Consider the following 27,595-nt stretch of genomic DNA (forward strand, 5'->3'; position numbering starts at 1 on the left):
AGCATCTCTCCCTCTCCAGGATGCCCAAGTCACCCGGAGCAGGTATATGGACCAAAAAGCATCACCAGAAATGCCATTTTTAGGCGTCTTTTCCTCACCCTGCAGCCTTTTCCCCTGGGATTTTTGCTTTTGAGGTGCTGGGGTTGATGGTTAAACTGAGGTTTGGTGTCCCATACGGGCTGCTTCGGTCTCAGCCCCGAACGAGGCATTTGGGCCGTGCTTGGGGCAGCTACGGGCTCTTACCCGGCCCAGCCCCACATGTTGAGGTGGTTTTGGGTTATGCCGACAGCGAGACCAAAATCTTCACCTTCCCCCAGGCAGCTTTCACTGGGGAACAACTCCAGCCACTGCTCTGGCGGGGCGAGGAGCCAGCTCTGCTCACCCTCTGCCCCTGAACCCCCCAAAACCAGACCCTTCCACCACCCCAGCCCCATATTTGCTTTTCCTTTTAACACCTAATTTAACAAAACTAATCCCATTTCGCCATCCCACTCCTTGACGGGTTTGCAAGGACCCAAAATTCCCCTTAAATAATTTTTTTTTTTTTTTTGCAGCTCTGCTGGCAGTTCTCCAGTGAAAATAAGCCTTGAAAGAGGAAAAGACAAGGGAATATCTTGCTTCCCAGTGCTCATCCCAAACCCCTTTCCCAAAGCAAAACCCACCCTGAATACACATTTTTCACCCATTTATTATTATTACTTTTTAAAGGAGGGGGAAAATTAAAGAAAGAGGAGCACATTGCACACGGGCCTGGAGCAGAGCTGGGTTTTGCACGCTGGGGAGAGGGCTGTGCTTGAGGTGTGGGTTTTTTCCCCAATTTAATGCTTTTTGTTGAGTTTTTCTCCTCATCGTGCTGCAAAACACCCACATTTCCCCCTGAGGAAACATCCTCAGTGGGAGGACAGGGATGGAGAGGTTTTTGTTTCCCTGGCTGTTTGTCAATGGAAACATGGCCCAGAAAAACAGGGAGAATCCCAACCCCACCCCCTGCCAATGTAAAAAGCTCAATTTAAGGAGGAAAACAAAAAAAAAAAAAAAAGGATTTGCTGCTGCCATTGGACGCCTCGTAGGAAGGTTTTGCAAGCAGATAAGTTTCTGCTTAGGATTTGCAGGGAATTTAGGGGGGGAACGGGATAAAACCACTTCTTGTGCCTCCCGGGATCACTCGGGCTGGGGCCTCCCTGTGGTTTTGCAGTCGCTGCCAGGATGTGAGCAGGGAGAGAGGCCACGGCCCAGACTTCATCCTCCCATTTCACCACCTATGAGCGAAGAGAAGGGGAAAGAATAAACAAACCAGCATCTTGAGACAGCAGGAAGCCGTTAGTAGGGTTAAACCACATAATAAAGCGCTGTTATCAGGCAGCGCAGGCAGGACCGGGCAGGTTTCTGGCTCTTACAGCCCCAATCGCTCCACCTCCACTGCCGGACTCGCCTCCCCGTCCACAGAGACTCGTGACAACGGCCCGAGGAAGAGGAGAAACCACCAGGAAAAGCAGCGGGGCGGGTGGCTGCTTTCATCTCCGGGGACCTAATTTAAAATAAGGTCCCTGACAAAGCCGCAGATCACCGCTAAACCTAAATTACAGCCCAGCTCAGTTGTATAATTAGTCATTTCCCTGCTTGATTCGTGGTGAAGTGAGTCGTAGGCGACATCGCCCTCAAAACATGAGAACCCGGCACAGCGCAAGGTCCAGCGGCGCTCCCTGTCCCGAGTAAAAAATCAAAATGCTTCTTTGCAGTTTCCTGCTCAGATGAGCTCCTGATGTTCTCATTTCTTTCGCTTTGCTTCTCCATGGCTTTAATTTGAAAGTTAGCACACACAAAGGAACAACCCCCAAAATGTGCCCTTTCGGCATAGCTCTGCAGGCGGGGGAGGGGTAAGGAGAAAAAAAAAATCAGCCTCTTCTCCCTCGAAGGCACCTCACAAGCCTCACGCTGGCGATTTGGATGGCAGCTCGCTTGGCGTGGCGGGCACAGGGCCCCCATTCCTCGAACAGCACCAGCACCAGCGCCTCGCAGCCGGCCCGCGGAGCCTCCACAGCAGCGCCGCGGACCCCCAAACCCTCCCAGGGGAGAGAGAAACCTCGCAGGAACCTGCGAAAAGAGGCCGCGGGGAGCAGCTGAAGGAGTTTTTTTCCGGGAAAGACGGAGTTTTCGCCACAGCCGGCAGGGAGACGGGCGCGTTTTGGGGGTGTTTAGAGCGTTTTTGGGGGGAGGTTGACGAGGAGGAGTCGCCGCCACCTGCTTTGCCCGCGCTATCGCGCCGCGCCGTTCCCGCCAACCGCGGCGCGCCCCGCCTGTTAGAAGGGCGCTGCGCGCTCTGATTGGCCACCCCCTCCCCATCGCGGCGTTCCATTGGCTGCGCCGCTCCCCGCAGGTGACCCTCCCTGGAGCGGACCTGAGTGAAAACTGCGCGACGCAGCGAGGGGCGGTGGCGGCGGAGGGGCGGACCTGAGTGAGGACTGCGGGTCCCCGGCGAGGTCGGGAGCGTTAAACCGCCCCTGCTCCCTCACAGTGATCCGTTTTAAGTGGAAAAAAGCGGATTTCGGGGGCGGGTTTGCAACTATTCGGGTTAATAATCGGCGGGTGTTTATAAAAACGGGGTTCAAAAGGCACTTTTAAAATCACGGGATCGTTATCCCCCCCCCAAACCACCAATTTGGGCGTATTTTGCTCCAAAATACAGCTCCACTGTCAACCCCGGGGCGGGAGTCAGTGGCTTGAAGCCTCTGGTTTTGGGGAGGTTTGGCATGTTTTGGGCAGTGTGCTGGGAAATGGGGGCTTTCCACCTCAAAACGCTCCTTGTGGGGAAGAAAACCCCCAATTGGGGAGGAATTGGTTAATAAAAGTGCTGATAAACCCCAAACCCCCCATTTTTGGGGGGGGGTTGGACTGTCCCCCTTTTAAATGAAAGTAAAAAGATTTGGTGTATCAGCACCAGCAGCAGAGGTGGGGATGGAATGCCTCCAAAAATAGCCAAAACCAGCCAGATTTAACCCAAATCCTGCTTGGAGGGAGGAGAGGGGGGATGAATCCCTCCCAGTGTCACCACCCTGCCCAGTTTTGCCCCCCAGCCTTTTCCCCACTTCTTATCCCAATTTACTGGGATAAAATTTCATCATTTCAGTTCCTCTATTTCAGAACTTCCCCTGCTTTCAAAAGAAGCTTTCCCACCCCAAAACGAAGCCGAGCAAGACATTTCTCCCCCCCCCTCAAACCCCTCACTGCCCATCTCCCCCCTCCAAAAAAAAGCCACGGCTGAGGGTTTATTTAAACTAAAAAGGGTCTTTTTTTTCCTTTTTCTTTTTTAAACACAAAAGGGGCTTTTTAGCAGCAGAAACGATGCTCCCCCTCAGACCCCAGCAGTGGAACATATGGGGCAGAACGTACAGACCAGCGAGCAGGCTGTGAAACGGGCTGTGATATAGGGTGAGGGGAACGTATGGAGTGTGATACCCAGACCCTATAGCCTGATATAGGGACAAAACCACAGAGCCCAAACCCTATGGCACCCAACAGCCTGGTGTGTATGCATACATATATATATGTATATATACATATATATGGTATATATATAGGGTCCAGGGTGTACAATCACATATAGGGACTAGAACAGACTCTTATAGAGATTCTAGACCCCACAGCCCAATATAGGGCCTGGAATAGGGCTGAGACCCTATAGGAACCAGGGCACATATATCTGTACAGACCCCCTATGGATGCGTACAGACCCCTATAGATCTGTACAGACCCATATAGATCGCTTTACAGCGTGCAGCACCCAGAGCATCAAGCTGAATACAGGGACAAGGCCCTAGAGTGCAATACAGAGCCTGGGCGGTGTGGATGAGCTGAGCAAATAAAATCTGAATTTTGTGGGGTTTTGGGTTTTTTGGTTTTGTTTTGTTTTGTTTTAAAAAAATTTAGTCTTTTTTTTTTTTTTTTTTCCTTTTATTCTGGAAAATAATTTCTCCGCTCGGAGCCACTTTCACCCCAAATCTTCCCCCGCAGCGGCACCGGAGAAGCGGCGCTTTGCTGCTGCTGCTGCTGCTGCTGCTGCTGCTGGGTGCCAAAAATCCTATCCCCCCCCCCGCCGCCTCCCACCCCGCTGAAGCCACACCGAAACAAAAAAAAAAATACAAATAAAAAGATGATGAAAAAGGGGGGCGCGCGCACGCACACACACAAAAAAAAAATAATCCCCCCCCCGCGCAGCGACGGCGCCCCGCTAACTCCAACTGGGATCGTAACCCGTCCAGTCCGAGGGAGGCGCGAGATAAACGCGCCGCCCCCGATAGACGAAGCTGACGATGCCGCGATAACCGGCGCGGGGGACGCCGGATTTGAGGTCGTCCATGAGCCCCAGGGCTTTGGCGAAGGCTTTGAAGGAATCGCGGCCGCTGTACTGCAAGCGGACGGTGCCCAGCTCCCGCCGGCGGTTCCCTTGGAGCTCCTCCACCCTCACCTCCGGCGCGGCGTAAACCTTCGCGAGGAAAAAACGTTCGTACTCTTCCTTTTTGAGGTAAGAAAGATCCAGCTGGGTAAAAGGCACGAAGCGGTCGTTCAGTTTGATAAATTTCAGATATTGGTCGAAAAACTGCCCGTGGCTCACTCCTTTGCGACCGAACGTCATCGTACGGGAGACTTCGGGGCGGATGCAGGAGCGGTCTCGGCGCTGTTCGGGCTGGCGCATCCAATCGTCCCAAAAAGCTCGCGGCCACTTGGGTTCAAGTTCATCCCAAAGTTCGGCTAAGAGCAACCAACCGAGGCCAGGAAAAAAATCAGTCCGGTAAAGCAACTCGGCTTCCCCGACGTCCACCATTTGCTCTTTGCCGTTGTCGTTCCAAGCGGAGACGCACCAGAGGCTGCGGTCGGCGAGGAGGAGCGGGAACGTCGCTTGGAAATACTCGAAAAAATCCGGAGCGACTTCTAAATCGTCCTCGACCACGATGGCGGCGCGGTAACGGAAGGTCCGGAAAACCTGGCCCAACGCCCAGCGGTAATGCCGGGCGATTTTGTAATAACCTTGGAACTTACGGTGCTCGGCCGGCACCGGGATGTCGCCGAGATCGGGCTGGCGGATGTGAGCCACGGCGTCGCCGTACGAAGCGATGACGCGAGCCGTTTCGGCGTGCCCGCAATCCTGGCTGACGATGACGGGAAAACGTTGAGCCGAGGGACGGTAACGTAAAAGTTTATCCAGGCACCGCCGGACGGTGCTGCGGTCGCAAGCCATCACCAGCACCGGCAAAACGGCGGCGGGGGGCTCGGGGAGTCGCGGCGGCGGGGAAGGGCGGGGGGGCGGAGGGGGGCGAGGGGTGACTGGAACCCCGCGCCGCCGCCCCCCCAGCCCGCTGTAGCGGTGGATCTGGCGGAGGAGTTCTTTTTGCCGTTCCAGTTCGGTTTCGGCATCTTGGGCCAAGCGGATCACCTCGGCCGTCAGCCGGTCGCCTTCGCCGGGGGAAGCCGGGCGGCTCCAGAGGAAGAGGAGGAGGAGGCCGTTCCAGGCGACGAAGAGCGCCGCCCCCCACACCACCAAGCTGCTCTTCTTCAGCATCCTTCAGCGCTCACTCCCACGCCATGGACCTGGCAAAAGGCAGGGGGAAGGGGGTTAAAAAAAAAAAAAAAAAAAAAAGAGGACACACACACATCACCCCCCCACCACCTCAAACTGGAGCTGGAGGGGGGACGAGGACACCCCGTGCTTGCGACACCCCAAAACTTCCCTCCCCAAAAAGAGAAGCGACCCCCGCCGTGGGGAGAGGAAGCGAAACTGCACGGCCCTGGGGAGAACTCCCAGCAGAAACGCGGCGCTGCAAAAATACAGAGGAAAAAAAAAAAAAAAAAAAAAAAAAAAAGCTTAAATAACTGGGGGGAAAAAAAGCAAATGATAAACCCCGACCCCAAATCTCAGTGCAGGGAGGAGGAGGGGGGCAGAGTCCGCTCCCGTTAAACGTTAACCCAGGAGTTGGCTCCGGTGAGGCTTTGCCACCGTGGAGGTTGAGGGGGGTGAAGTGGGGGCGGTTTCTGTTTGCAAACTGGGGATAAATAAAATAAAATATCACGTTTGAGCAGCAAAACCTTCACAAAGTTCTGTTTTCCTTAAGTTTTTTACTCACCCGGAGGCCGGCCCGACTCCTGCCAGCAGAGGCAAGATGTCAGCGGTGGCAAAAAAAGGGGAGGAGGGAAGCGGGGGGGGGAAAGGGGAATTAGGAGAAAAAAGAAAAGGAAAAAAAAAAAATAAGGCAGAGTTAAAAAAGCAACAGAAAAAATAAAGAGGGGAAAAAAAAGCGATTGCTTAACTCTGGTGAGGGAGCGGCGCGGGGGAGCGGCTTAAGGGTTAACGCCGCCGCGGGCCACGTTGGCGAGCGGAAAAAGGGAATTAAAAGGAAAAAAAACACCCGGAAAAGGGGCATTTCAAAGGAAAAAAAGCAAAAAAAGGGGTGTAGAGAGGTAGGAAAGGAGGGTGAGCCTGGTTTCCCCCCGCCCAAGGGGAAGGGTGAAGATGGAAAATGCCGATAGCACAGTTCCCCCTTCCCGGCCCCAACAAACTCATCTGGCCCCAAAAAAACGGCCGGAGAGGAGGAAAGTGAGGGGGGGAAAAAAAAAAAAAAAAAAAAAAAGGAAAAAAAAAGTCAATTGTGAGGATTTCACGCTTCTCAGTTGCGTCCCTGAGGAGAAAGACGCTGGGATGAAGCCGTACCTGCGGGGCCGAAAGCAGCTCGGCCTCGTGGCAGCTCAAAACGCCGGGGCTGGGGTCAGAGCGAGGGGGTTTGGCCCAAACTGCGGGTTTTTTGGCCCACACCGAGGGTGGTTTTAGCCCAAGGCGGGGAGGGGTGGGGAGGGTTCAGCCGCGGTTTCACCCAACGTTTCTCGGCAGCAAGGCACAAGCCGGCGGCGAGGCGCTGAGTAAGCAGAGCTGGGGATTTTCCCTGCCCTCGGCTTCGCTCCGGGGGAGACTCCGAGCGACCGATAATTATATTAAATTAAATCCTCCAGCACCCCAAATCCCCCCAAATCCAGGGATTGGGGGGGTGGGCGACACCCCCCCTTTTTTTCCCCCCCCTCAGGAGTTTTTAGAGGTGAAACACCCCAAATCCAGAGCTTCCTGAAGTTTTGGGGGAGATTTTTAAGCTCTTTTCCCTCGTCACGGCATCCCCCCAGACTCCCCAAACCCCCATTTTGGGCAAACGCCCACCTGTTTCGCTCTGCCACCCCTAAATAACTCATTAAATATTCTTTTTAATTAATCCAGGCTCTTTTTTGCACCCTAGGGGGAAAGCAGTTCTGAACTCAGCAACCCCGAAACCACTTGGAAGGGCCCGAGCAAGTGAGCGCTGCTTTCGGGGACCTCCCCCCGCCCCCCAGTTTTTTCACCTCATTTTTTCACCTTTTTGGCTTCATTTCAGCCCAGGCGACGCCAAAATAAACCGCAACGATGGAGCTCGATGGCAACCAACCCTCGTCTTGGGCAAAATGAATCCCTTCATCCACGGGATTTCCCACTGAGCGTCACCCCACCGCCACAATCTTCCTAAAAATCTAATTTTTTTGGCCAATTTTTTGGCTTTTGGGGGAGGTTTTAGCCCCCTTCCAGTGAGGATTAGAGGGCGAGCAGCCAGGAAAAATGTTTCCCTTCTCTCTCCAGGTTAAAATTTTGGGGGGTTTACCTGGTTGTGGCTCGCTCCAGGGGGAGGGGGGTCGCTGGGGTTCCCCCCTCCCCCCCCTTTTCCAGAACCGCCTGGGAATCCCTCAGGAATCGGGGGAATTCGCTGCTTTTGTCCCGTCGGAGCTTCCTCACGGTCGTGGAGGAGGGGGAAAGGGGGGGGTCAGGCCATCTGTCCGTCCGCTCTCGTGGGGTTCAGCAGCTCCCAGCTCCCAGCCATGGTTTGTTTTTTTTTTTTTTTGGGGTGGGGGTTGTGGGGTTGGTGTGTCCAGATGAGCTCTAAAAATGAGGAGGAAAAGGTTAAAATGCCCAAATTCCCTCCTATCCCCCACCCCCCTTTTTTTTTACAGAGAGAACAACCCCCCCCTAGATCTCCCCGGGGATGCTGCAGAACCCCAAAATCCCCGGGGAGAGAAATTCCTGCCAGGAATGGGGGGGGGGGGGGGTGGGTGTGTGACTCCTCCCAGTTCTATAGGGACAAGGGATCATCCCCCCCCCCAGCCCCTATAGGGGACAGAGGACCCCCCCCAACCCCCCTGATAACCCCATAGGGGTCAGAGGAGCCCCTCTCAGCCCCCCCGAGGGGACAGGGGAGCCCTCTTAAAACCCCTATAGGGGACTGCTGCCCCCCCCCATCCCTCTCAACACCCCACAGGGGTCAGAGGAGCCCCCCCCCCCCCAACCCTCAGCCCCCCCGAGACCTCCATAGGGGACACTAAAGGCCCCTCCGACCCCCACAGCGGACGGGCGCGGCCCCTCCATCGCTATAGGGGAGAGGAGGGCCCCCCCCACGGCCACGAGGGACAGGGGGATCCCCCCCAAAGGGCCCGATCCGGTCCCAAAGCCCCCCCAAAACCCGCCCCCCCCCCTCCCCGTACCAGCGGCGCCTCCCGGCAGCGCCCGCCACTTCCGCCCCGCCGCACCGGAAGCGACGCCATGGCAACGGCAAGGCCACGCCCCCCGTGCTTCCTTCCCTGTGTAGACCACGCCTCTCACGTCAGGCCACACCCCCCCGGTGGCACAGGGGACCGCCCACCACCACCGGTAGACACGCCCCCTTATAAGCACGCCCCAATCCCCCACACACCGCTGGGCCCCGCCCCTTACCCGTCCCGCCCCCATCAGTGAATGGCAGCTCTATCAACCAATCCGTGAGGCCTCCAGGAATGAACGCCTCGCTCCGCAAGTTTAGGGCGGGGAGAAGTGACGTAAAGGAGGGGGCGGGGGTTTCTCCGCACGCGCGCGGTCTTGCCGCTCTGGTCGCCGCGGAGGAAGTTGGACTTGTCTGCTCCGGGCGGTGGGGGAATATTGGGGGCAGGGGACTGGGGGACGTGGGTCGATGGGAGCGTTGGGTTGGTGTGGGGCTGGGGGGTGTCATTAAGGTGTTGGGAGGTATTGGGGGGCAATGGGGAGGTGGGGGGAGTGTGGGGCAATGAGGGGGGGTCGTTGGGATGGGTTTTGGGGGGCGGGGGCAATGTGGGGTGCTGGGGGAGGGGGGGGGCAGTGGGGTGATTTGAGCCGCGGGGGGAATGAGGGGTGCTGGGGGGTCAATGACACCAGGGAATAAAGGGATAAAGGGGTGCTGGGGGGGGGATTGGGAGCCCCCACTGACACCCCCCCCCCCCTAAATTCTCCCCCCAGCCATGGAGCTGCCCCCCTCCCGTTTCCAGTCCTGTCTGGATTTTTGCCCCGAATGCGGCTCCGTCCTGCCCCGCCCGGGCCCCCACAGCACCATCCGCTGCCCCCGCTGCGCCTTCACCCTCCGCAGCGCCGGTCAGTGGGGATGGGGGGGCGGGGGGGTGGGTGTCCCTCTGAGACACCCCAAAGCCCAGGACCCCCCCGCCTCTTCCCTCCAACTTGGTTGGTTTCTTTTTCCTCCCAGATTTTGAGGGTAAAGTTGTCCGCAGCACCATCGAGTTCAACCGGCTGGAGCCCATGGCAGGGAGGGGGTTGGATCTCACACCCCATCTTGACGGGCCCCTGGTGAGTGGGGGGGGTTCCACCCCCCCCCCTCCAAAAAAAAAAAAAAACAAAAAAAAAAAAACACTAGGAGGGGGGTAAAAGGGCACTGGGAAGGGACCCCCACCCCAAAAAAAACATTGGAAAGGGGATAAAAACCCCACTGGGAAGGGGACCCTCACTCCACAAAGCCACCGGGAAGGGGGTAAAGCCCCACTGGGAGGGGATCCCCACCCCAAAACCCACCCTGGGAGGGAGGTAAAGCCCCACTGGGAAGGGACCCCCACCCAAAAACCCCACTGGGAGAGGACCCCCACCCCATAAAACCCACTGGGAGAGGGGTAAAGCCTCACTGGGAGGGGGTGCCCACCCCATAAACCCCACTGGGAGGGGGGTAAAGCCCTAATGGGAGGGTAAAACCCCACTGGGAGGGGATCCCCACCCCAAACCCCGCCATCCCTCCCCCCAGAAGGAGGTAAAACCCCAGTGGGATGGGAGCACCCCCCAGAATGGGGTTGTGTGTCCAACCCCCCATATAACACATCAACCTCCTCAGAGCCAGGATATTTGGGGGTTCCCACCCCCAGGTTGGGTTTAACGCTTCCCCGAGCTGGGGGGGGTGGGCAAGCCCACCCCCCCCCCCCCCGAACAGGGTGCGGGGGGGGGGGCTAACCCTTATAATTGTTTTTTTGGGGGGGGCCAGGTGGAGCGGCGGTGTCCCCGCTGCGGGCACGAGGGCATGGCGTACCGCACCCGGCAGATGCGCTCGGCTGACGAGGGCCAGACCGTCTTCTACACCTGCCCCCAGTGCCGGTGAGAGCCCCCCCCAAGTCATGGGTGGGGGACCCCTTAATCCTTTCCCCCCCCCCATAACCACATCTTCCTTTTCCTGCAGGTTTCAGGAGAAGGAAGATTCGTGATGGGGTATTACCCCCCCCCCAGGAGTATTTACCCCCTCCCACATGGGTAATAAAAGCCCCGAGGGTTTTTATTCAGGGGGTGTCTCAGTTGCTGCCCCCCTCCAAACTGTGTGCCCCCCCAAAGGCTCTGAGCTGCCCCCTTATATCTTTTTTTACCCCCCTCAAACAGCCCCTCAGTCTGTATCTGCCCCCCACCCCAAATTGCCCCCTCAGACCTCATCCCCCCCCAACTGCCCCCTCAGGCTCTAATTACCCACCCCTCCCCCAACCCCTGAAAAGCCCCCTCATCCCTTATCTAACCCCCCCAAATTGCCCCCTTGGCCCCTCTTTGCCCCCCTGAAATGCCCCACCAGGCCCTCTATGACTCCCTCCCCCCCCCCAGCCCTTGAATTGCCCCTCTGCGCCCTATTTATAACCCCCTCAGCCCCTAAATTGCCCTCTCAAGCCTTAATTACCCCCTCGACCCCTATTTGCGCCCCTTCAGCCCCTATAGATCCCCCAAACGGCCCCTATATAACTCCGAAATCACGCCCTCCCCGGGCCCAGCAGCCCCGCGCATGCGCTATGGCGCCCTCCCCGCCGCCGTACGGCGGAAGCGCTGCCCCTTCCCCCCCCCCCCCCCCCACTGGGGGACCGCTTTGTACGGAGGACCTACCGGAAGTGCCCGTGCCGCCGACCGGAAGTGGGGGTGGGAGCGGCGGTGGGCGCTGCACCGGGGCGGCGGCGGCCCGGCCCGGCCCTTCCCGGCGCTTCCCCGGTCGCAGCGGGGCCTCGGCGGGGGCCGGGACCCCCCCCCCACCACCAACACACACACAGACACCCACCCCCCCGCCTCCCGGGCACCGCTCCGCCCGGCTGGAACCATGGCGGAGGCGGCGGACAGCAGCGCCTGTGGCACCGCCACCGTCACCGAGACCGGCGCAGCCGAACCGGTGAGGACTATGGATAGCGGCGGGGGGGGGGGGGACGGACACAGCTATAGATACCGGGTGGGGGGCTATAGGTAACGGGAGGGGACACTATAAATACCTGAGAGGGGTCTATAGGTAATGGAAGGGGCTTATAGATGCTGGGGGGTGTCTCTAGGTACCCGGGAGTTGTCTATAGATACGCGGGGGGTGTGTCCATAGACACCGAGGGGGGCTACAGATACGGGCGTGGACCTATAGATATCTGATGGTGGGCTATGGATAACGGGGGGGGGGACGACTCTAAATACCTGAGAGAGGTCTATAGATATTAGAAGGGGCTTATAAATACTGAGAGGGGGGGCTATAGATACCAAGGGGTGCTACAGATATGGAGGTGGGCTTATAGATATCTGAGGGGGGGGCTCTGGATAACTGGGGGGGACTATAAATACCTGAGAGGAATGTATAGATACCAAAAGAGGGTTATAAATCCTGGGGGGAGGGGGGCTATAGATACAACAGGCGGCTACAAGATATGGGGGTGGACCTATAGATACTGAAGGAGGGCTGTAAATACATGGGAGGGGGGTCTATACATACCATGGGGGACTATAGATAGTGGAGGGGGGAAGTTATAAATATCTGGGGGGGGTAGAGATCCCTGTAGGGGGTATAAATCCCACTGGGGGGTAAATAGTTGGTAGAGGGGGCTATAAAGGGGGGGGGGGGAGGGCTATAGGCTCCCCCTGGGGGGTCCTATAGATATATTTGCGGGGGGTGGGAGGCTGTGAGGGGGCAGGAACTGGGGAGGAGGGGGGGGGGGGCTAAATTTTGCTGGGGTGGGGAGGGAGGTGACAGGAGGGGGGACAGGGACAGCGCCAGGGGATGTGACCAGGGCGGTTACGTGCCGGCGCTGGGGGCCACAACGTCAGGAGCTGTGACCGAGGCCGGTGTCAGACCCCACTGAAGGTGGGGGGGGTGTCTTTGCCCTCACCGTGCTGGTGACACCCCCTGTGTGTGTGTTGTTGTCCCCCCCTCCGCCAGGAAAACCGCAGCCTGACCCTCAAACTCCGCAAGCGGAAGCCGGATAAAAAAGTCGAGTGGTCGAGCGACACCGTCGACAACGAGCACTTGGGCCGCCGCTCCTCCAAGTGTGAGTGGCCTTGGGGACGCTCCTGTCCCCTCCCCGGACACCTGGGGCCCCCCCTTGGGGACACCCGTGTCCCCTGACACCCTGTTCTGGGGGGGGGGGGGGATGTCCGTGTGTCCCCCCCGTGTGTGTGTGTGTCCCCCACCCCAGGTTGCTGCATCTATGAGAAGCCGCGGGCGTTTGGGGAGAGCTCGACGGAGAGCGAGGAGGAAGAGGAAGAAGAGGAGGTGGCGAGGGGCGGGGACGAAGGCTGTGGCCACCTCCACTGCGTCCGGGGCCATAAACAGGGGCGGGGACGGGGAGGGGGGGGGACACCGGGGGCTGGGGGTGGGCCCCAAGTGCTCCCCCCAGGGCCCCCCACCCCTATGGAGCACTGAGGGACCCCCTATGGAGCCCCCCCCTCTCCCTTATTGACCCTTGCCCCCCCCCCCCCCCCCCCCCCCCCGAAATATCAACTCTGGGCTTGACACCCCCCCCATCACCTCAGGGGTCAGCCCCCCCCCAATATCAAAGCCTGAGCCCCCCAAATCGCTGCCTGAACCCCCCCAAACTTCCAAGGACCCTCCCTAAAATATCACTGCCTGAGCCCCACCCCCCCCAAAATCACTGCCTGAGCTCCCCCCCCAACCCCACACATACCCCAGTGTTTGGGGGGGGGACATTTTGGGGTGCCCCCCCCCCCTCCCTTTCATGGCACCTGTGGGCATTAAAGGTGGCACCGCTGCGACCGTGGAGCTCGTGGTGGTGGTGGAGGGGGGAGAAAGATGACGTTTATTGCGGGGGTGTCAGCTAGGAGGAGGTGGGGGGGGGCAGCTTTTGGGGGACTTCCCCGACCCCGGATGGCTTTTCTGGGGAGGGAGGGTGGCGGGGGGCAGCGTCGGCTCGGAGTTGGGCCCCCAGGCTGTGGGGAGAAAAGAGGGGGGTGTCAGCAAAAGGAGGTGGGGACACACACACACAGACACACACAAAAATAGGATTAAATTTGGGGAGACACACACCCGGGGGGGGGGGGGGCAGAAGATGCCACTAAACTGGGGTGTGTCCCCAAGGGAAGGGACAAGGTGTCACCAAAACAAAGTGTCACCACCCAAAAATGTCACCCAGCCGGATCGGGCCCCGCCAGGCACGTGGGCCCGGATGTTTGGGTGTCCCCCCCGCCCCCCCAGCCAGGGCAGGGACGAGGTCACCTGGGGTGTGGTGACATCCCCCCCCCAGGGGACACTCAGGTGTCCGGACACGTGAGGGATGGGACACGGGGTCCCCTGGGGCACCCACCCCCAAATAACTGGGTGCTACCCAGGTTCTCCCCTTAGCACTCCAAGTCCCCCAGCCCCCCAGATTGCCCCCCTCTCCAGCCCCCAAATCCCCCTCCCAAGTGCCCCCTGGACACCTGTGTCCCCCAAAGCCCCTCAATTCCCCCAAGGTCCCCCCTGGACAACTAGGACCCCAAAATCCAGCCCCCCAAGTCCCCCCTGGACAACTGGGTCCTTCAAATCCTCCCCCTTCCAAGTCCCCCCTGGGTCCCCCAAAGCCCCTCAGTTTCCCCCCCGGGTCCCCCCTGGACAATTAGGTCCCCCAAATCCAGCCCCCAAAGCACCCCCTGGGTCCCTCAAATTCTGCCCCCCAACCCCCTCAATTCCCCCCAAGGTACCTCCTGAACACCTAGGGCCCCCTCAGATCCAGACCCCCCTGGGTCCCCCAAAGCCCCTCAGTTTTCCCCCCAAGTCCTCCCGGGTGCCCCCTGGACAATTAGGTCCCCCAAATCCAGCCCCCCAAGCATCTCCTGGGTCCCTCAAATCCTCCCCCCCAGCCCCTCCAAACCCCTCAATTCCCCCCAAGTTACCTCCTGGACACCTAGGGCCCCCCCCCAAATCCAGCCCCCCAAGTCCTCCCTGTACACCTAGTTCCCCCAAATCCCACCCCCCCACACACACCTGGCTTCCCCCCCGTCCCCCCCCCCCCCCCGCCCAGCTCTTGACCTGCAGCGTTGTGGCCGTCGGGGGGGGCCGGGGGTTCCCCCAACCAACCGCTGAGCGATGCGACTCTCCACGGCCAGAGCCACGGGGGTACGGAGGCGGCGAGGGGCGCAGGGCAAGCGGCACCGGGGGCAAGTGAAGGCGAGGCCGGGCTCGCCGGCGGGCAAGCAGCGGCGGCAGCAGCTGTGGTTACAGGCGAAGAGGACGGGGTCCCGCAGAGGCTGCCCGCAAGCCGGGCACGAAGTTTCCCGCGCCAGACGGGCCAGCGGGCCCCGTTCCGGTGGCCCCGAGGGCGCCATGGCATGTGGGAGGCGTGTGCGAGGCGTGGGGGGAGGCGGGGAGGACGGCCCGGGTGTGGGCGGGGAGGGAGACGCGTGGATGTGGGGACGTGGAGGATGCGGGGACAGGGAGGGGCATGGCTGGGGGTGGGGACCCACAGGAGGGAGGAGGAGGGACACGGGGACGGGGGGGGGGGGACACACACAGAGGGATGTGGGGACAGGGAGGAACGTGGATGGGCGTGGGGACACAGAGGGACATGGGGACACGGATGGACAGGGAGGGATGTGGATGACGTGGGGACACACAGAAGGACACGGGGACAGGGATGAACATGGGGACAGGGATGGATGTGGGGACATGGGTGGACGTGGGGACACATGGATGGACATGGGGACATGGACAGGGAGGGACGTGGATGAAGTGGGGACACAGAGGGACATGGGGACAGGGAGGGACACAGGGGGACATGGATGACGTGGGGACACATGGATGGACAAGGACATGGATGGACAGGGAGGGACGTGGATGACGTGGGGACACAGAGGGACATGGATGACGTGGGGACACATGGATGGACAAGGACATGGACATGGGGATGTGGACAGGGAGGGACGTGGATGAAGTGGGGACACAGAGGGACATGGGGACAGGGAGGGACACAGGGGGACATGGATGGACGTGGGGACACACAGGGTGACAGGGACACGGATGGATGTGGGGACATGGATGGACTTGGGGACACACAGACGGACAAGGACATGGATGGACAGGGAGGGACTTGGATGAACATGGGGACATGAATGACGTGGGGACACGGATGGACATGGGGACACACAGACTGACACGGACATGGATGGACATGGGGACACGGATGGACATGGATGGATGTGGGGACACACAGAGGGACACGGATGACACGGATGACATGGGGACACAGATGGACAGGGAGGGATGTGGATGACGTGGGGACACACAGAAGGACACGGGGACAGGGAGGGACATGGACAGATATAGAGACACACAGGGACATGGATGGACATGGGGACACACGGACACGGGGACATGGATGACGTGAGGACATGGGGACAGGGAAGGATACGGACGGACATGGGGACACAAAGGGACATGGATGGACACAGGCGATACGTTGAGGGTCATGGATGATGTGGGGACACAGATGGACCTGGGGACAGGGAGGGACCTGGGGACACACAAAAGGACATCAAGGGACATGGAGGAACAGCCATGGGGACACAGATGGAGGTGGGGAGACGCGGAGGGACAATCGTGGAGACACGGGGCCACATGGAGGGACGGAGGGACACGGAGGGACACAGGGACGTGAGGAGAGCGGCGGAGTCACACAGAGGGACAGACCCAGCGACACGGACAGAGGGACACGAGGGGGGGGGGACACGCCTGCGCCTACCCCGGTGCCGCCGAGCCGGATGGCAAAAAGCAAGAGGCTGGTGGTGCCAGAGAGGCAAATCCCGGCGGTGCCGGGTATTGGAAAGCCAAATCCCGGCGGTGCCGGAGAGCCAGGCCGTGGTTATACTGGATAGCAGAGAATGGGGCCCCGGTGGTGCCGGATGTCGAAGAGCCAAATCCCGGCGGTGCCGGAACGCTGGATGTCAAAAAAGCCAAATCCCATCTACGCCGCTGGTGCCAGAGCCAAACCGTGGTGAGGACAGAGAGGTAAATCCCATTTATGCCAGAGCGCCGGATCCCAGCAGTGCCAGATGTCGGGAGAGCCAAAGCCCGGCAGTGCCGGCGCCAGCTCCCATCAACCCAAACCCCGCCGGCCCCGCTCTCCCCCTCACTCCCAATCCGTCGGCGAGCGGATAACGAGAGGCGCCGCGTTCTTCCTGCCGGCACGGATCCCAGGATAAAACAACGGCCAAATCTTTTCGGTGAAAGTGTCGGTGAAAGTGTAAATGTGGGAGCGGTCGGTGACGTTGTAAAAAGCCACTTTCCCGGCTTCGTAGTCCACAAAGACGCCCACCCGCTTGGGTTTCACCCGCACCGTCAGCGGGGTGAAGGGGGTGGTGGTGGCCGCGTATTTGTCGCCGTTCCAGAGCCGCACCCGCCAATATCCCGTCTCCGGTAACGGCGTCAATTCCCCTTTCCGACTCACCGAATCCTTACAAACGCCGAGAGCCCAGTGGGTTTTGTCGCCGACCTCCACCTCCCAGTAATGCCGACCGGAGGTAAAGCCCTGCGCCGCCAAAACGCAAGGGTAAATGGTGAAACGCCGCGGCGTATCCGGTAAATCCCGGGGTCGAACTTCCACGAACCGGACGCTTTTCCGATCTTCCGATAAAACCAGGTTGGGATGCGCCGTGTCGGGATCGAGCGTCACCTCGCCTGGATGGCAACACCAAAAAAGGTTTTTAAGAAAGGGGGATTTAAGAAAGGGGGAGCGCGGTGAGGGGGGGCCCGGCTGCGGAACCGTGCTGGGGGGTTTTTTTCCTCACCGATGAGGCGCCGGGTGATTTTCCGGAGGGTGAAATATTGTCGGGGGAAACTGCCGAAGTTTTTCTCCAGCTCGATGGGGATGGAAACTGGTTCTTCCACCGGTGCCGCCGCCGCCTCGCACCTGCCGGCAGCCCCGGGGGGGGGAAGGTGGGACACGCTGGTCAACGCAACACACACACCCCCCCCCCCCCCCCCCCGGATCTGGCTTTTCCACCCCAAAATGGAGCCCGGAGAGCGGCCCCCGTGGGCTGCACGGTTCTTACCTGGCCAGCGTGTCCTTGATGTTCTGAAATGGGGGAAAAGCAGGAAAATGAGGGGAAAGCAGGAAAAAAGAAAGGGTTAGAAGTTCTAGATCCCCCCCCCTCCAAAGTCAATCCTGTCTCTGGGTGTGATCCTGTCCCCTGAAACCAATCCCTTTCCTGATGATCCTGTCCCCTCAAAATCAAACCTGTCCCCCACAATGATCCCACCTCAAAATCCAATCCCATCTGCAGGGTCCGTCCCCCCAAACCAATCCCATTCCTGGGAATTCTGTCCCCAAGATCAATCCTGTCCCCCACAACGATCCCACCCCCAAACCCAATCCCACCTGCAGTGATCCCGTCTCCAACACCATCCCTGTTCCTGGGGATCCCGGCCCTAAAAGCAATGCCACCCCCAAACCCCATCCGTGGCGATCCCGTTCCCCAAACCAATCCCATCCCTGGTATCGATCCCGTCCCCCCCCCCAAAAAAAAAATCAATCCTGTCCCCCAAACCGATCCCATCCCTCCAAAACGAGTCCTGTCCCCCGGGGACGACCCCTTCCCCAACCCCACGGGATCCCGGCTCCCAACGACAAGCCCGTGCCGGGCCATCTGATCCCATTCCCAGTGGTGATCCCCAGCCCGATCCCGCCCCACCTTGAGCATCTCGGCGCTCGGCTGCAGGCATTTCTCCTCCAACTCATCCACGAGGGCGGCCAGGACCTGGCGCTGCTCCCCGAGCCGAGCCAGGTTGGCCTGAAGCCGCTGCAGGATCTCCCGCTCTTCCTCCTCCAACCGCCGCAGCAGCAGCCGCTCCTCTTCCTCCAGCAGCTGGTGAAGCTCCTCGAACTCCCGGGCGATGTGTTCCCGTCGCAAAGCCACCTTCCTCTGCCGGGATTCGGTGGGAAAAGGGCACCGGTGAGCACCGGGGTGGGGGGGGGTGTCGGGAGCTCTCCGGCATCCATCCCCCCGGCACCGTTAACCTGCCTTTAGCTCGCTCGGTTTTTTCTCCTCCCGCGCTCGGCAGCCGGCGACTGCCTCCAGCTTCCGCTCCAGGGGCTCCAGGCAGCGCTGCAGCTTCTCCTGCCAGGGTGGGGAGAGAGAGGAGGGTGGGCAATGGGACGGGACCCCCCTGCCCCGAATTCCTCCTCTATTCCCGAATCCTTCCTCTGGCCTCGAATCCCTTCTTCTATCTTCAAATCCTTCCTCTGGCTCCGAATCCTTCCTCCAGCCCCAAATCCCTCCTCTATCTTCAAATCCTTCCTCCAGCCCCAAATCCCTCCTCTATCTTCAAATCCTTCCTCCAGCCCCAAATCCCTCCTCTATCTTCAAATCTTTCCTCCAGCCCCAAATCCCTCCTCTATCTTCAAATCCTTCCTCCAGCCCCAAATCCCTCCTCTATCTTCAAATCCTTCCTCCAGCCCCAAATCCCTCCTCTATCTTCAAATCCTTCCTCCAGCCCCAAATCCCTCCTCTATCTTCAAATCCTTCCTCCAGCCCCAAATCCCTCCTCTATCTTCAAATCCTTCCTCCAGCCCCGAATCCTTCCTCCATCCCTGAATCCCTCCTCCAGCCCCAAATCCTTCCTCTGCTGGGGCTGAGTCCCACTGCGAGGGGCTGGAGATGGGGGTGAGTCAGAGCCCAGTTCCCTCCTTGGATGGTCCTGGGGAAGAATTTCGAGCTTAAAATGGGGACAGGGACAAGTTGCTGCCCAAACTCCTCCACAGACAGCCTCAGGGAGAGGCTTTGGGGCTGAAAATTGACACAGGGACAAGATGTTGCCCAAATTCCCTCCACAAATGGTCTCTGGGAGGGAGTTTGGGGCTAAATCCCACCCTCGGGGGCTGGAGAATGAGATGAGGATGAGTTTATGGCCGAAAGCCCTCCAGAAACAGCCTTGGGGCGACAGTTTGTAGCTAAAAACAGAGAAGGGGACAAGAAGGTGGCGAAAAACCTCTCCACAAATGCCCGCAGGGAGAGGGTTTGGGGCTAAATCCCACCCCTGGGGGCTGGAAGTGGGGATGAGCCATGGCCGAACCCCCCCGAGATGGTCTTGGGGAAGAATTTGAGGCTGAAAACGGAGATGGGGAAGAGCCAAGGCCAAATTCCCTCCACAAACGGCCTCAGGGAGAGGGTTTGGGGCTGAAAATGGACACAGGGACAAAATGTTGCCCAAATTCCCTCCGCAAATGGTCTCTGGGAGGGAGTTTGGGGCTAAATCCCACCCTCAGGGGCTGGAAATGGGGACGAGCCATGGCCGAACCCCCCCTGAGATGGTCTTGGGGAAGAATCTGAGGCTGAAAACGGAGATGGGGATGAGCCAAGGCCAAATTCCCTCCACAAACGGCCCTCGGGGAAGAATTTGAGGCTGAAAATGGAGATGGGGATGAGCCAAGGCCAAATTCCCTCCACAAACAGCCTCAGGGAGAGGGTTTGGGGCTGAAAATGGACACAGGGACAAGATGTTGCCCAAATTCCCTCCACAAATGGTCTCTGGGAGGGAGTTTGGGGCTAAATCCCACCCTCAGGGGCTGGAAATGGGGACGAGCCATGGCCGAACCCCCCCCGAGATGGTCTCGGGGAAGAATTTGAGGCTGAAAACGGAGATGGGGATGAGCCAAGGCCAAATTCCCTCCACAAACAGCCCTCGGGGAAGAATTTGAGGCTGAAAACGGAGACGGGAGACCAATCCCAGCCGAAACGGACTGTAAGGCTGAATTTGGGGTCAAAAGCAAGACCGAGGGATGCTTCTGTGCTTCCCTCCCCCCCGCCTCCTCCGCTCCCCACCTTGTACTCGAGGGCCGCGTCGTCGAGGGGGACGAAGGCGTGGGCGCGATGGGCGTGGGAGATCTCGCAGAGGAGGCAAACGGGGGCTTGGTCGTCGCGACAGAAGCGAGCCAAAGCTTGGCCGTGCGCTTGGCAGCGGTTCTCCTCCCTGGCTTTCCGTTTGGCCCCGCGAAGCTGCCGGGCGGCTTCGACCATGTTCCCCAGTTGGCGGTTGGGGCGGAGGGCGCGGTGGCGGGTGGTTTTTTCGGCAGACGGGGCAAGGGAAGTCGCGCGCCAGCTCGGCCCACCACCGCGTGATGCAACGGCGGCAGAAATTGTGCCCGCAGTCGATGAGGACGGGATCCTGGAGGTACTCCAGGCACACGGAGCAGCTGGCTTCCACCTGCAGCGTCTCCAGGGGGTCGGCGCTCGCCATGGCAGCGCCCCCGCAAAATTGGGGGGGGACGGACACACACGCACACACCCACGCCCCCCCTCCCCGCCCCCCCAAGGACGGTGGGGCTCAGGAGGTTTGGGGAGGGTTTGAAGCGGTTTTGGGGAGAAAACAGGTCAATTGTGGCAAGGTGACGACATCATTTTAGTAGGAAGCGACGCTGAGGCAATGGCGGAGGTTTGAAGAGGTTTTGGGGAGAAAACAGCTCAGTTTTGTCAAGGGGTGACATCAATTTAGTAGGAAGCGACGCTGAGGCAATGGCGGAGGTTTGAAGAGGTTTTGGGGAGAAAACAGCTCAATTCTGACAAGGGGATGACATCAATTTAGTAGGAAGCGACGCTGAGGCAATGGCGGAGGTTTAGAAGAGGTTTTGGGGACAAAAAAGCTCAATTCTGTCAAGGTGATGGCACGGTTTTCAGAGGAAGGTGATGTTGAGGTGCGGTAATGCAGGTTCAGAGAGGTTTTGGGGAGAAAACAGCTCAATTCTGGCAAGGTGATGCCATGGTTTTAGTGGGAAGCGACACTGAGGCAACAGCACAGGCTTGAAAAGGTTTTAAGGAGAAAACAGCTCAATTTTGTCAAGATGATGACGTCGTTTTGCTGCAAAGCAATGCCACGGCGATAGGGCAGATTCAAAGCAGCTTTGGGGAGAAAACAGCTGAATTCTGGCAAAGTGATGATGTCGTTTTCGTGCGAAGCGATGCCACGATGATGGGGCAGGTTCGAAGCAGTTTTGGGGAGAAAAAAGCTCAATTTTGTCAAGGTGACTGGGCGGTTTTTAGAGGAAGGTGATGTTGAGACGCAGCAACGCGGGTTCTGTGAGATTTTGGTGAGAAAACAGCTCGATCCTGTCCAAGCGATGCCGTCAGTTTTGGCGGGAAGCGAGGCCCATGTGCCGGCGTCGTTCCCGAGTCCTTTTTGGGGGGAAACCGGTTGAATTGGGTGAAAACAAAAACACACTGCCGGTGGCGGGAGGCGCCCCCCCCAGCGGTGGGGCCGTTCTGGGGCTGTTTCAGGGCTTTTTGGGGCTGCTGTGGGAGAATGTATAAGGGAGGACTTGCCTATAGGAGTCGCTATAGGGTGCTCCCTCTATAAGCTCCATAGGGGGGCCCCTATAGAGAAATCAACATAGCAAGAGGCTCCCTAAGAGATTCCCCATAGGGTTGGGGTCCCTATAGGGGTGCCCCTATAGAAAAGGAGCCCTGAAGTAGGTGCACTTTAAGGGGGGGCTGCACCTGGGTTCCTATAGGAAGTACCATATAGAAAAGGGGGTGTGGAAGGGACACCCCACAGGAAAAGGGCCCTATAGGGTAGGCTGTGCGGGGTCACTATAGGGGACAGCCCTCAGGGAAGGGCCGTGACCGGAGCCCTATAGGAAGGGCTCTATAGGGGTTCCTATAGGGGACAGCCCTCAGGGAAGGGCCGTGACCGGAGCCCTATAGGAAGGGCTCTATAGGGGGTCACTCTATAGGGAGAATCCCGGTTCATCCCCTCCCCCACTCACCGCCGACCACCGCCGCGCCGGGCCCGACGCCGGAAGTGACGGCCTCCCCACGGCGCCGGAAGTGACGACACCTAGCTAGAAGAGACGCCCGCCCTTTTTTTTTTTTTTTTTTTTTTTTTTTAAACCAGAGCCGGGGGCGGTGGACCTGCAGGACAACCCCGCCCCCTGGGGTAGCGCTGACCAATGGGGAGCGTTAACCCCGCCCACGCCGAGGGGGCGCGGCCAATCAAGGGGCGCGATGGCGGCGCCGGTGCGGGACCGCGAGGCGCTGCAGCGGCTCAACTTTCTCTTCCAGGTAGAGCCGGGTGGGAGTTTGGGGGCTTATAGGGGGCGTGGGGAGGTAAAGGGTGGCCGGGGGGTAACAGGAAGGCTGGGATGGACGTCCAGGGGGATTTAAGGGAGTTGGGAGGGGAGGATAAGAAGGTTATGGGGCAGAAAATTGACGGAGGGCGGCTGACGCCATGTTTGTGTCCCCCTCCCCAGGCCGCCCACTGGGTGCTCCCCCACAGCCCGGCCCTCGCCCGCTTCTACTGCAGCACCCAGCGTGGGGCCGCCCGCCGCCTCGTGCTGCGCATGTGAGTTATTTGGGGGTGCGGGGGGACACCCCGAAGTATGGGGGAGCGGGCAGAAGGAGGGTCCTAACACCCCCCCCCCCCTTACTTCCAGGGCCCCCTCAGTGAAGCGTACCGTGTGCCGCCGCTGCTGCTCCCTGCTGCTGCCGGGCCTTGGGGGCTGCCTGCGCCTGCGAGGTGGGTCTGGGGGGGGTATTTGGGACCCCCCCCACGTCTGGAAGGGTGGGGGGGCGGGAGGGTCTGAGCTGGGTGTCGCCCGCAGGGGGGGGGCAGCCCCGCTGGGTGCTGCGGTGCCGGAGCTGTGGGCGCTGCCGGCGGTACCTCTGTCAGCGGGAGCTCCGCCCCCAGGTGCAGGCCACGCCCTCTGGTGAGTGAATGGGCGGGGCTTTGGAGGGGGCGGGGCTATGCTGGGGACAGGTGGGGAAACGGGTGGGCGGGGCCAAGGGCTGTGGGCAGAGGCCGTGCAGAGGATAGACAAGGCACTGCACAGAATGGGTGGGGCCAAGGGCTGTGAGTGGCCAATCCAGAGGTGGGCGGGACCCATGCAGGGGATAGGTGGGGAGCTCCATTGGATGGGTGGGGCCAAAGGGTGTGGGTGGGGCCAGTCAGGTCCAGGCAGCTACCCCACCCCAATTAAGAGGATGAAGCTAATTGGGTGAGGGCTAAATCTCTAAAGGAGCAGAGGTGGGCGGGGTTAAAAAAGAGGGAGGGGTTATTAGGGTAGTGCGGTGACATCATTCTTCCAGGCCCCGCCCCAGCGGACAGCCCAGCCTAAGAACTACCTGGCGACAGAGCGGCCACGCACCCTCTGATTGGTCTCTGCAGAAGCCAGGTGTAACCAATCAGAAGACACCAACTGCAGAAATAAACCCTTTATTCCATATATGGTATTAGTGTAGCGGTAAGGGGCTGAGCCTCTCTTAGGCTCCACCTCCCAAGGGGTGGGGCTTAACACTCATCTTCTCCCAGCAGTGCAAAGGGGTTGGGGGTGGGGCTGGCAGGGGGCGTGGCCTCCCCAGGCTCCGCTGCCTCATCACTGTCACACTCCTCCTCCGAGGTTGAGCCTTCCTCCGGGGGGGCAGAGCCCCGCTCCCCCCCCGCCTCCTGCAGAGCCGCCAGCGCTGCCGTCTCGGGGTGCTGCTCCCACAAATCTGGGGGTGAGGAGACCCGGGAAACAACACCCTGAATCCAGGCACCCTCATTGGCTGAAATCCCTCCCCCCCCTTCAGAAAAAAAAAAAAAAAAGAAAGGTGCAGAGTGTTTGCAGGGGTGGTTTGGGGGGGATACTCACCCTTTTGGGCAGCGTAGCCGGGGGGGCGCAGGCAGAGGCGGAGTCGTCCCTCGGCTGCCAGGCGCAGGATGCTGTTGGCCGCCCGGTAGACGTCGTTGCGAGCTGCTTTCGCCGTCTTGTAGCCTCGTTTTTCCGCCCATGCTACAGAAAAAAATCCAACGCCCCAAAAAAAATAAAAAAAAAAAAAAAAAAGAAAACCACCCCAAAACATTATTAAAAAAAAAAAAATAAGCCTGATTTTGAATAAATTCACCCTGATAGCAGAGTACCTTCGCAGATATCCCAAGCGGTCCAACCGGCAGCAGCACTGGGGGGCCGGAGCTGGAGGAGTGGTGGGAGGGAGAGGCGGGAGGCCAGGTACCCCACAGGCGTGTAGGGCTCCTGCAGCTGCGAAATGGGGTACACCCCTGCCAGCACCTGGGACACACACACACACAGGGGGGGTGAGGGCTGAGCCGGGGTGGGGGAGGCTCTAGGAAGGGGGGGGGGTTGGACCCTACCTGGAGAGCTGGGGGTGCGTGGGAAGGGAAGACAAGGCCCGGGCAGTCGCAGAGACGGACGCAGGGGGTGAGGAAATGGGTTTGGAAATACCGGGTGCGACCGGGGGCACGGGAAACGCTGACAGCGCCCCGGCCCACCAGCGCGTTCAGCACCGATGACTTGCCGGCATTCGGCAGGCCTGCGGGCAGGGGGCGGAGCTAAGGATAGCCACACCCTTTTCCAAGAGCTACACCCCCTCAGGCCACACCCCCCCCACAGCAGCAAAAACTGCTCTAATCTCCATTTAACCAAGGGGGGATAACCCCATAAACCCCACCCCCTATTGGCCACACCCCTTCTCAGCCCCACCTCCATTAAGTTCCTCCTCTGCCAGTTAGCTCCACCCCCCATTAAACCTTCCCCATATGAAGTCCCACCCTGTTAGGCTCCACCCCTTCACTGAAGCCCCACCCCCTCCATCAGACCCTTCCCAATTAAGCCCCACCCCTTGACTAAAACTCTAATAGACCCATTCCATAATAAGCCCCACCCTTCCTCAATGCCACCCTATTTAAGCCCCACCCCCTGGATAAAGCTCCACCTCAGACCCAACCCATAAACCCCACCCCTCCCTGCTAGGCTCCACCCCCTTCACGATGCCCCCATTAAGCTCCACTCCTCCCAGTCAGGACCTACCCAACCGATTAAATCCTTCCCACATTAAATCCCACCCCCCTTAGGCTCCACCCCTGTAAAACCACACCCCCTCCCTGAAGCCACACCCTCCAGCTAAGCCCCGCCCCTCACCAACACAGCCCAGGGTGAGGATGCCATGGCGGTAACGCTCCCACTGCCGGGGGGGGCCCCCCGCAACGCCGTCTTCATCCCCGTCCTCCTCCTCCTCCTCTTCCTCCACCTCCTCCTGCTGCGGCTGCTCTTCCTCCTCCTCTTCCTCCCCCCGTGCTGCCGCCTCCTCCGCTCGATCCAGCCGCGCTCGCCAGCTGCTCAAGTCCACTGCAACCCACCCCCCCAACACTAGGTGGGTGGGTGGGGGGCACCCAGGGGACACAAAGCTGCACCCACAGACCCCCACCCTGCCCCCTCCCAGCACCCATGGGTGCCCCCCTCCCCCCTCACCTTCTTCCCCCACAATGCTCTCACAGGCCTCCAGCAGCTGGCGGGGTCCCACAGCCCGGCTCCAGCCACCCCCCCGTTTCTGCCGCCGCTGCAGCCCTAAAGGAGAAAATGAGGGTGAAAAATCAGGGAGAAACGGGAGTCTGAGAATATTTAGGTGCCCCCCCCACCCTGAGCACCTGGGGTTCTACCGGGCGCGGGGCTGCGTCGGGGGGCTGAGGTGAAGGGGACAACATGGGCAGCGGGGAAACGACGGCGCAGGAGGTGACTCCAAGCGACAGCCACAGCCGGCGAGGTCAAATCCACTTTGTTGAGGATGAGGATCAGGCCCTTCCCCAGCTCCCGCGTGACGTGGGTGGCCAAGGCCGGTGGCACATTCAGCGCCTAGGATAAGGGGGGGGGGGAGGGGCACAAGGGATATTGGGAGGGGGTCCGCTGCACCCCAACCCCCCCTCCCGTGCTGTACTCACCGGGTGCCGGGCATCAGTGATGAGGAGGATGATGTCGGACATCTCCAGCACCCGCCAAAGCTGCCGCCACGTCTGGGGAAGGCAAAAAAGGGGACACACAAACAGTGATCCCTTTATTCTTTAATCACACACCACCCCGCCACCCTCTCAAAAAAAATCCCTTCAGGGTCTCCTCTCACCTCCAGGTTGTGCTCGAAGGGAGCCACGTCGCCTCCGTCCTCGTCGGCCCCCCCGTCCTCAGCCCCCCCGGGGCGCTGGGTTTTTTGAAGGGCTTGGAGGAAAGAGCTGAAAGCCGCCTCCTCCCGCCTCCGCAGCTCCTCCCGGCTCATGGCGAAGCTCCAGGGCGGCCGACGGGGGAAATCCAGCCCTGGCACCCGGCAGTTTGGGTCACACCAGTCCCCCAAAAAGCCTCCGCAGGGCACCCCTACTCCCCCAGGGACCATTCACCCCACCCTCAAACCACCTTCCCCCCCCTCCCCCATACCCAATTACCCTCTCTGAGCCCCCCTCAACCATTATTAATCTCCTCCTTCAAGTTTATTAATCCCTAGATTATTAGTTACACCTTTTCCCATGACAATTCCCTCTCTTCTCATTGTTAGCCACACTCCTCAGCGCCTCAGCTCCCCCCCCAACACTTTAACCCCCCATTTCACTGCTTACTTACCACCCTCCCCCCCGAATCACGTATTCCGCCCCCCTCTGCGGCTTATTCACCCCTTTTCCCCGGGGTATCAGCCCCTCACCGGGGCCGTAGATGCTGTCGGGGTCCAGCTCAAGCGCGGTTTCGGGCAGCAGCTCCAGCAGCTCCTCCTGAGCTCGGCGGCGGCGTCGCGCCAAGGCCTCGGCCCGCGGCCCCCCCAGCTGTAACCGGAACCTACCGGCCACCCGCAAGATCAGGTAAATACCCGGATCCCCACCCGCACCGCGGGCAGCAAGCCCACCAGGTTCCCTTTACCCCTCCCCGGTACCTATTGGGGTCGTGGCGACGGGGAGGCGGGGCCGAGTCTCCCGTTTCACCAGCGGCCGCATCGCTGCTTCGCTCCCGGCTGCCAGCGCCCGAGTCCGGCCCTGGCGGGGCATCTACGGATAAAAAGCGGCGGTCAGGGAGCAGCCGGGCACCGGGCTCCTCCCTCGGCGGAGGCTCCGGGGGGGGGCAGGCCCAGCCCCCCACTCACCGCTCCGTTTCCGTTCGCGCCGATCGCGGAGCTGCTGTTTCTTCCGCTTCGCGCTGAACGGCCGCTTGCGGGGCATGCTGGGAAGTCACGTGGCGGGGCGGAGCGCCGCGCGGCCAATAGAAGCGTCGGGAAGGTGGGGAGTGAAGGGGAGGGGGCCAATGG

The 27,595-nt window shown here is 60.0% G+C and overlaps 6 protein-coding genes across 12 annotated transcripts; 3 read left to right on the forward strand and 3 right to left on the reverse strand.

Annotated features, from left to right (window-relative positions):
• Positions 1–3,269: 3,269 nt before the first annotated feature.
• On the reverse strand, positions 3,270–8,632 carry MGAT1 (alpha-1,3-mannosyl-glycoprotein 2-beta-N-acetylglucosaminyltransferase). Of its 5 annotated transcripts, none has more exons than XM_042802251.1 (3): positions 8,545–8,632; positions 7,671–7,945; positions 3,270–5,586 (listed from the first exon to the last, which is right to left on the reverse strand). In XM_042802251.1, the coding sequence occupies exon 3, from the start codon at positions 5,555–5,557 to the stop codon at positions 4,229–4,231; it is 1,329 nt and encodes a 442-aa protein (XP_042658185.1). In that variant the 5' UTR covers positions 5,558–5,586; positions 7,671–7,945; positions 8,545–8,632; the 3' UTR covers positions 3,270–4,228. The 5 variants fall into 5 exon arrangements, with proteins under 5 accessions (XP_042658185.1, XP_032845752.2, XP_042658198.1 ...); XM_032989861.2 differs by lacking the exon at positions 8,545–8,632 and adding an exon at positions 6,120–6,138; XM_042802264.1 differs by lacking the exons at positions 7,671–7,945; positions 8,545–8,632 and adding exons at positions 6,120–6,138; positions 6,704–6,891.
• A 222-nt stretch (positions 8,633–8,854) lies between these two features.
• Positions 8,855–10,620, forward strand: POLR1H (RNA polymerase I subunit H). Its single transcript, XM_042802459.1, has 5 exons — positions 8,855–8,963; positions 9,308–9,439; positions 9,549–9,649; positions 10,329–10,438; positions 10,521–10,620. Exons 2-5 carry the CDS (start codon positions 9,310–9,312, stop codon positions 10,543–10,545), a joined length of 366 nt encoding a protein of 121 aa, XP_042658393.1. The 5' UTR covers positions 8,855–8,963; positions 9,308–9,309; the 3' UTR covers positions 10,546–10,620.
• A 241-nt stretch (positions 10,621–10,861) lies between these two features.
• PPP1R11 (protein phosphatase 1 regulatory inhibitor subunit 11) lies at positions 10,862–13,333 on the forward strand. Its single transcript, XM_042802327.1, has 3 exons — positions 10,862–11,477; positions 12,501–12,609; positions 12,757–13,333. Exons 1-3 carry the CDS (start codon positions 11,103–11,105, stop codon positions 12,981–12,983), a joined length of 711 nt encoding a protein of 236 aa, XP_042658261.1. The 5' UTR covers positions 10,862–11,102; the 3' UTR covers positions 12,984–13,333.
• Positions 13,334–13,354: 21 nt separating this feature from the next.
• On the reverse strand, positions 13,355–20,797 carry LOC116959323 (E3 ubiquitin-protein ligase TRIM39-like). Its single transcript, XM_042802227.1, is given in 8 exon segments — positions 13,355–13,507; positions 14,586–17,228; positions 17,339–17,460; positions 17,603–17,625; positions 18,242–18,472; positions 18,572–18,667; positions 20,372–20,614; positions 20,616–20,797. Coding segments are annotated over 7 exon segments (1,434 nt in total). The 5' UTR covers positions 20,787–20,797; the 3' UTR covers positions 13,355–13,507; positions 14,586–16,680.
• Positions 20,798–22,444: 1,647 nt separating this feature from the next.
• RPP21 (ribonuclease P/MRP subunit p21) lies at positions 22,445–23,763 on the forward strand. Of its 2 annotated transcripts, none has more exons than XM_042802448.1 (5): positions 22,445–22,603; positions 22,792–22,883; positions 22,975–23,057; positions 23,143–23,247; positions 23,639–23,763. In XM_042802448.1, exons 1-5 carry the CDS (start codon positions 22,547–22,549, stop codon positions 23,653–23,655), a joined length of 354 nt encoding a protein of 117 aa, XP_042658382.1. In that variant the 5' UTR covers positions 22,445–22,546; the 3' UTR covers positions 23,656–23,763. The 2 variants fall into 2 exon arrangements, with proteins under 2 accessions (XP_042658382.1, XP_042658371.1); XM_042802437.1 differs by having other exon boundaries at positions 22,449–22,603; positions 23,627–23,763.
• On the reverse strand, positions 23,738–27,545 carry GNL1 (G protein nucleolar 1 (putative)). Of its 2 annotated transcripts, none has more exons than XM_042802089.1 (12): positions 27,434–27,545; positions 27,227–27,338; positions 27,002–27,132; positions 26,435–26,622; positions 26,256–26,327; positions 25,977–26,169; positions 25,789–25,884; positions 25,459–25,665; positions 24,672–24,850; positions 24,441–24,588; positions 24,172–24,312; positions 23,738–24,031 (listed from the first exon to the last, which is right to left on the reverse strand). In XM_042802089.1, the coding sequence occupies exons 1-12, from the start codon at positions 27,507–27,509 to the stop codon at positions 23,829–23,831; spliced, it is 1,746 nt and encodes a 581-aa protein (XP_042658023.1). In that variant the 5' UTR covers positions 27,510–27,545; the 3' UTR covers positions 23,738–23,828. The 2 variants fall into 2 exon arrangements, with proteins under 2 accessions (XP_042658023.1, XP_042658020.1); XM_042802086.1 differs by having other exon boundaries at positions 25,965–26,169.
• Between the last annotated feature and the right edge of the window lie 50 nt (positions 27,546–27,595).

This window comes from Tyto alba, unplaced genomic scaffold (assembly GCF_018691265.1).
Source record: "Tyto alba isolate M040663 unplaced genomic scaffold, T.alba_DEE_v4.0 Super-Scaffold_100000100064, whole genome shotgun sequence".
NCBI classification, from domain to species: domain Eukaryota; kingdom Metazoa; phylum Chordata; class Aves; order Strigiformes; family Tytonidae; genus Tyto; species Tyto alba.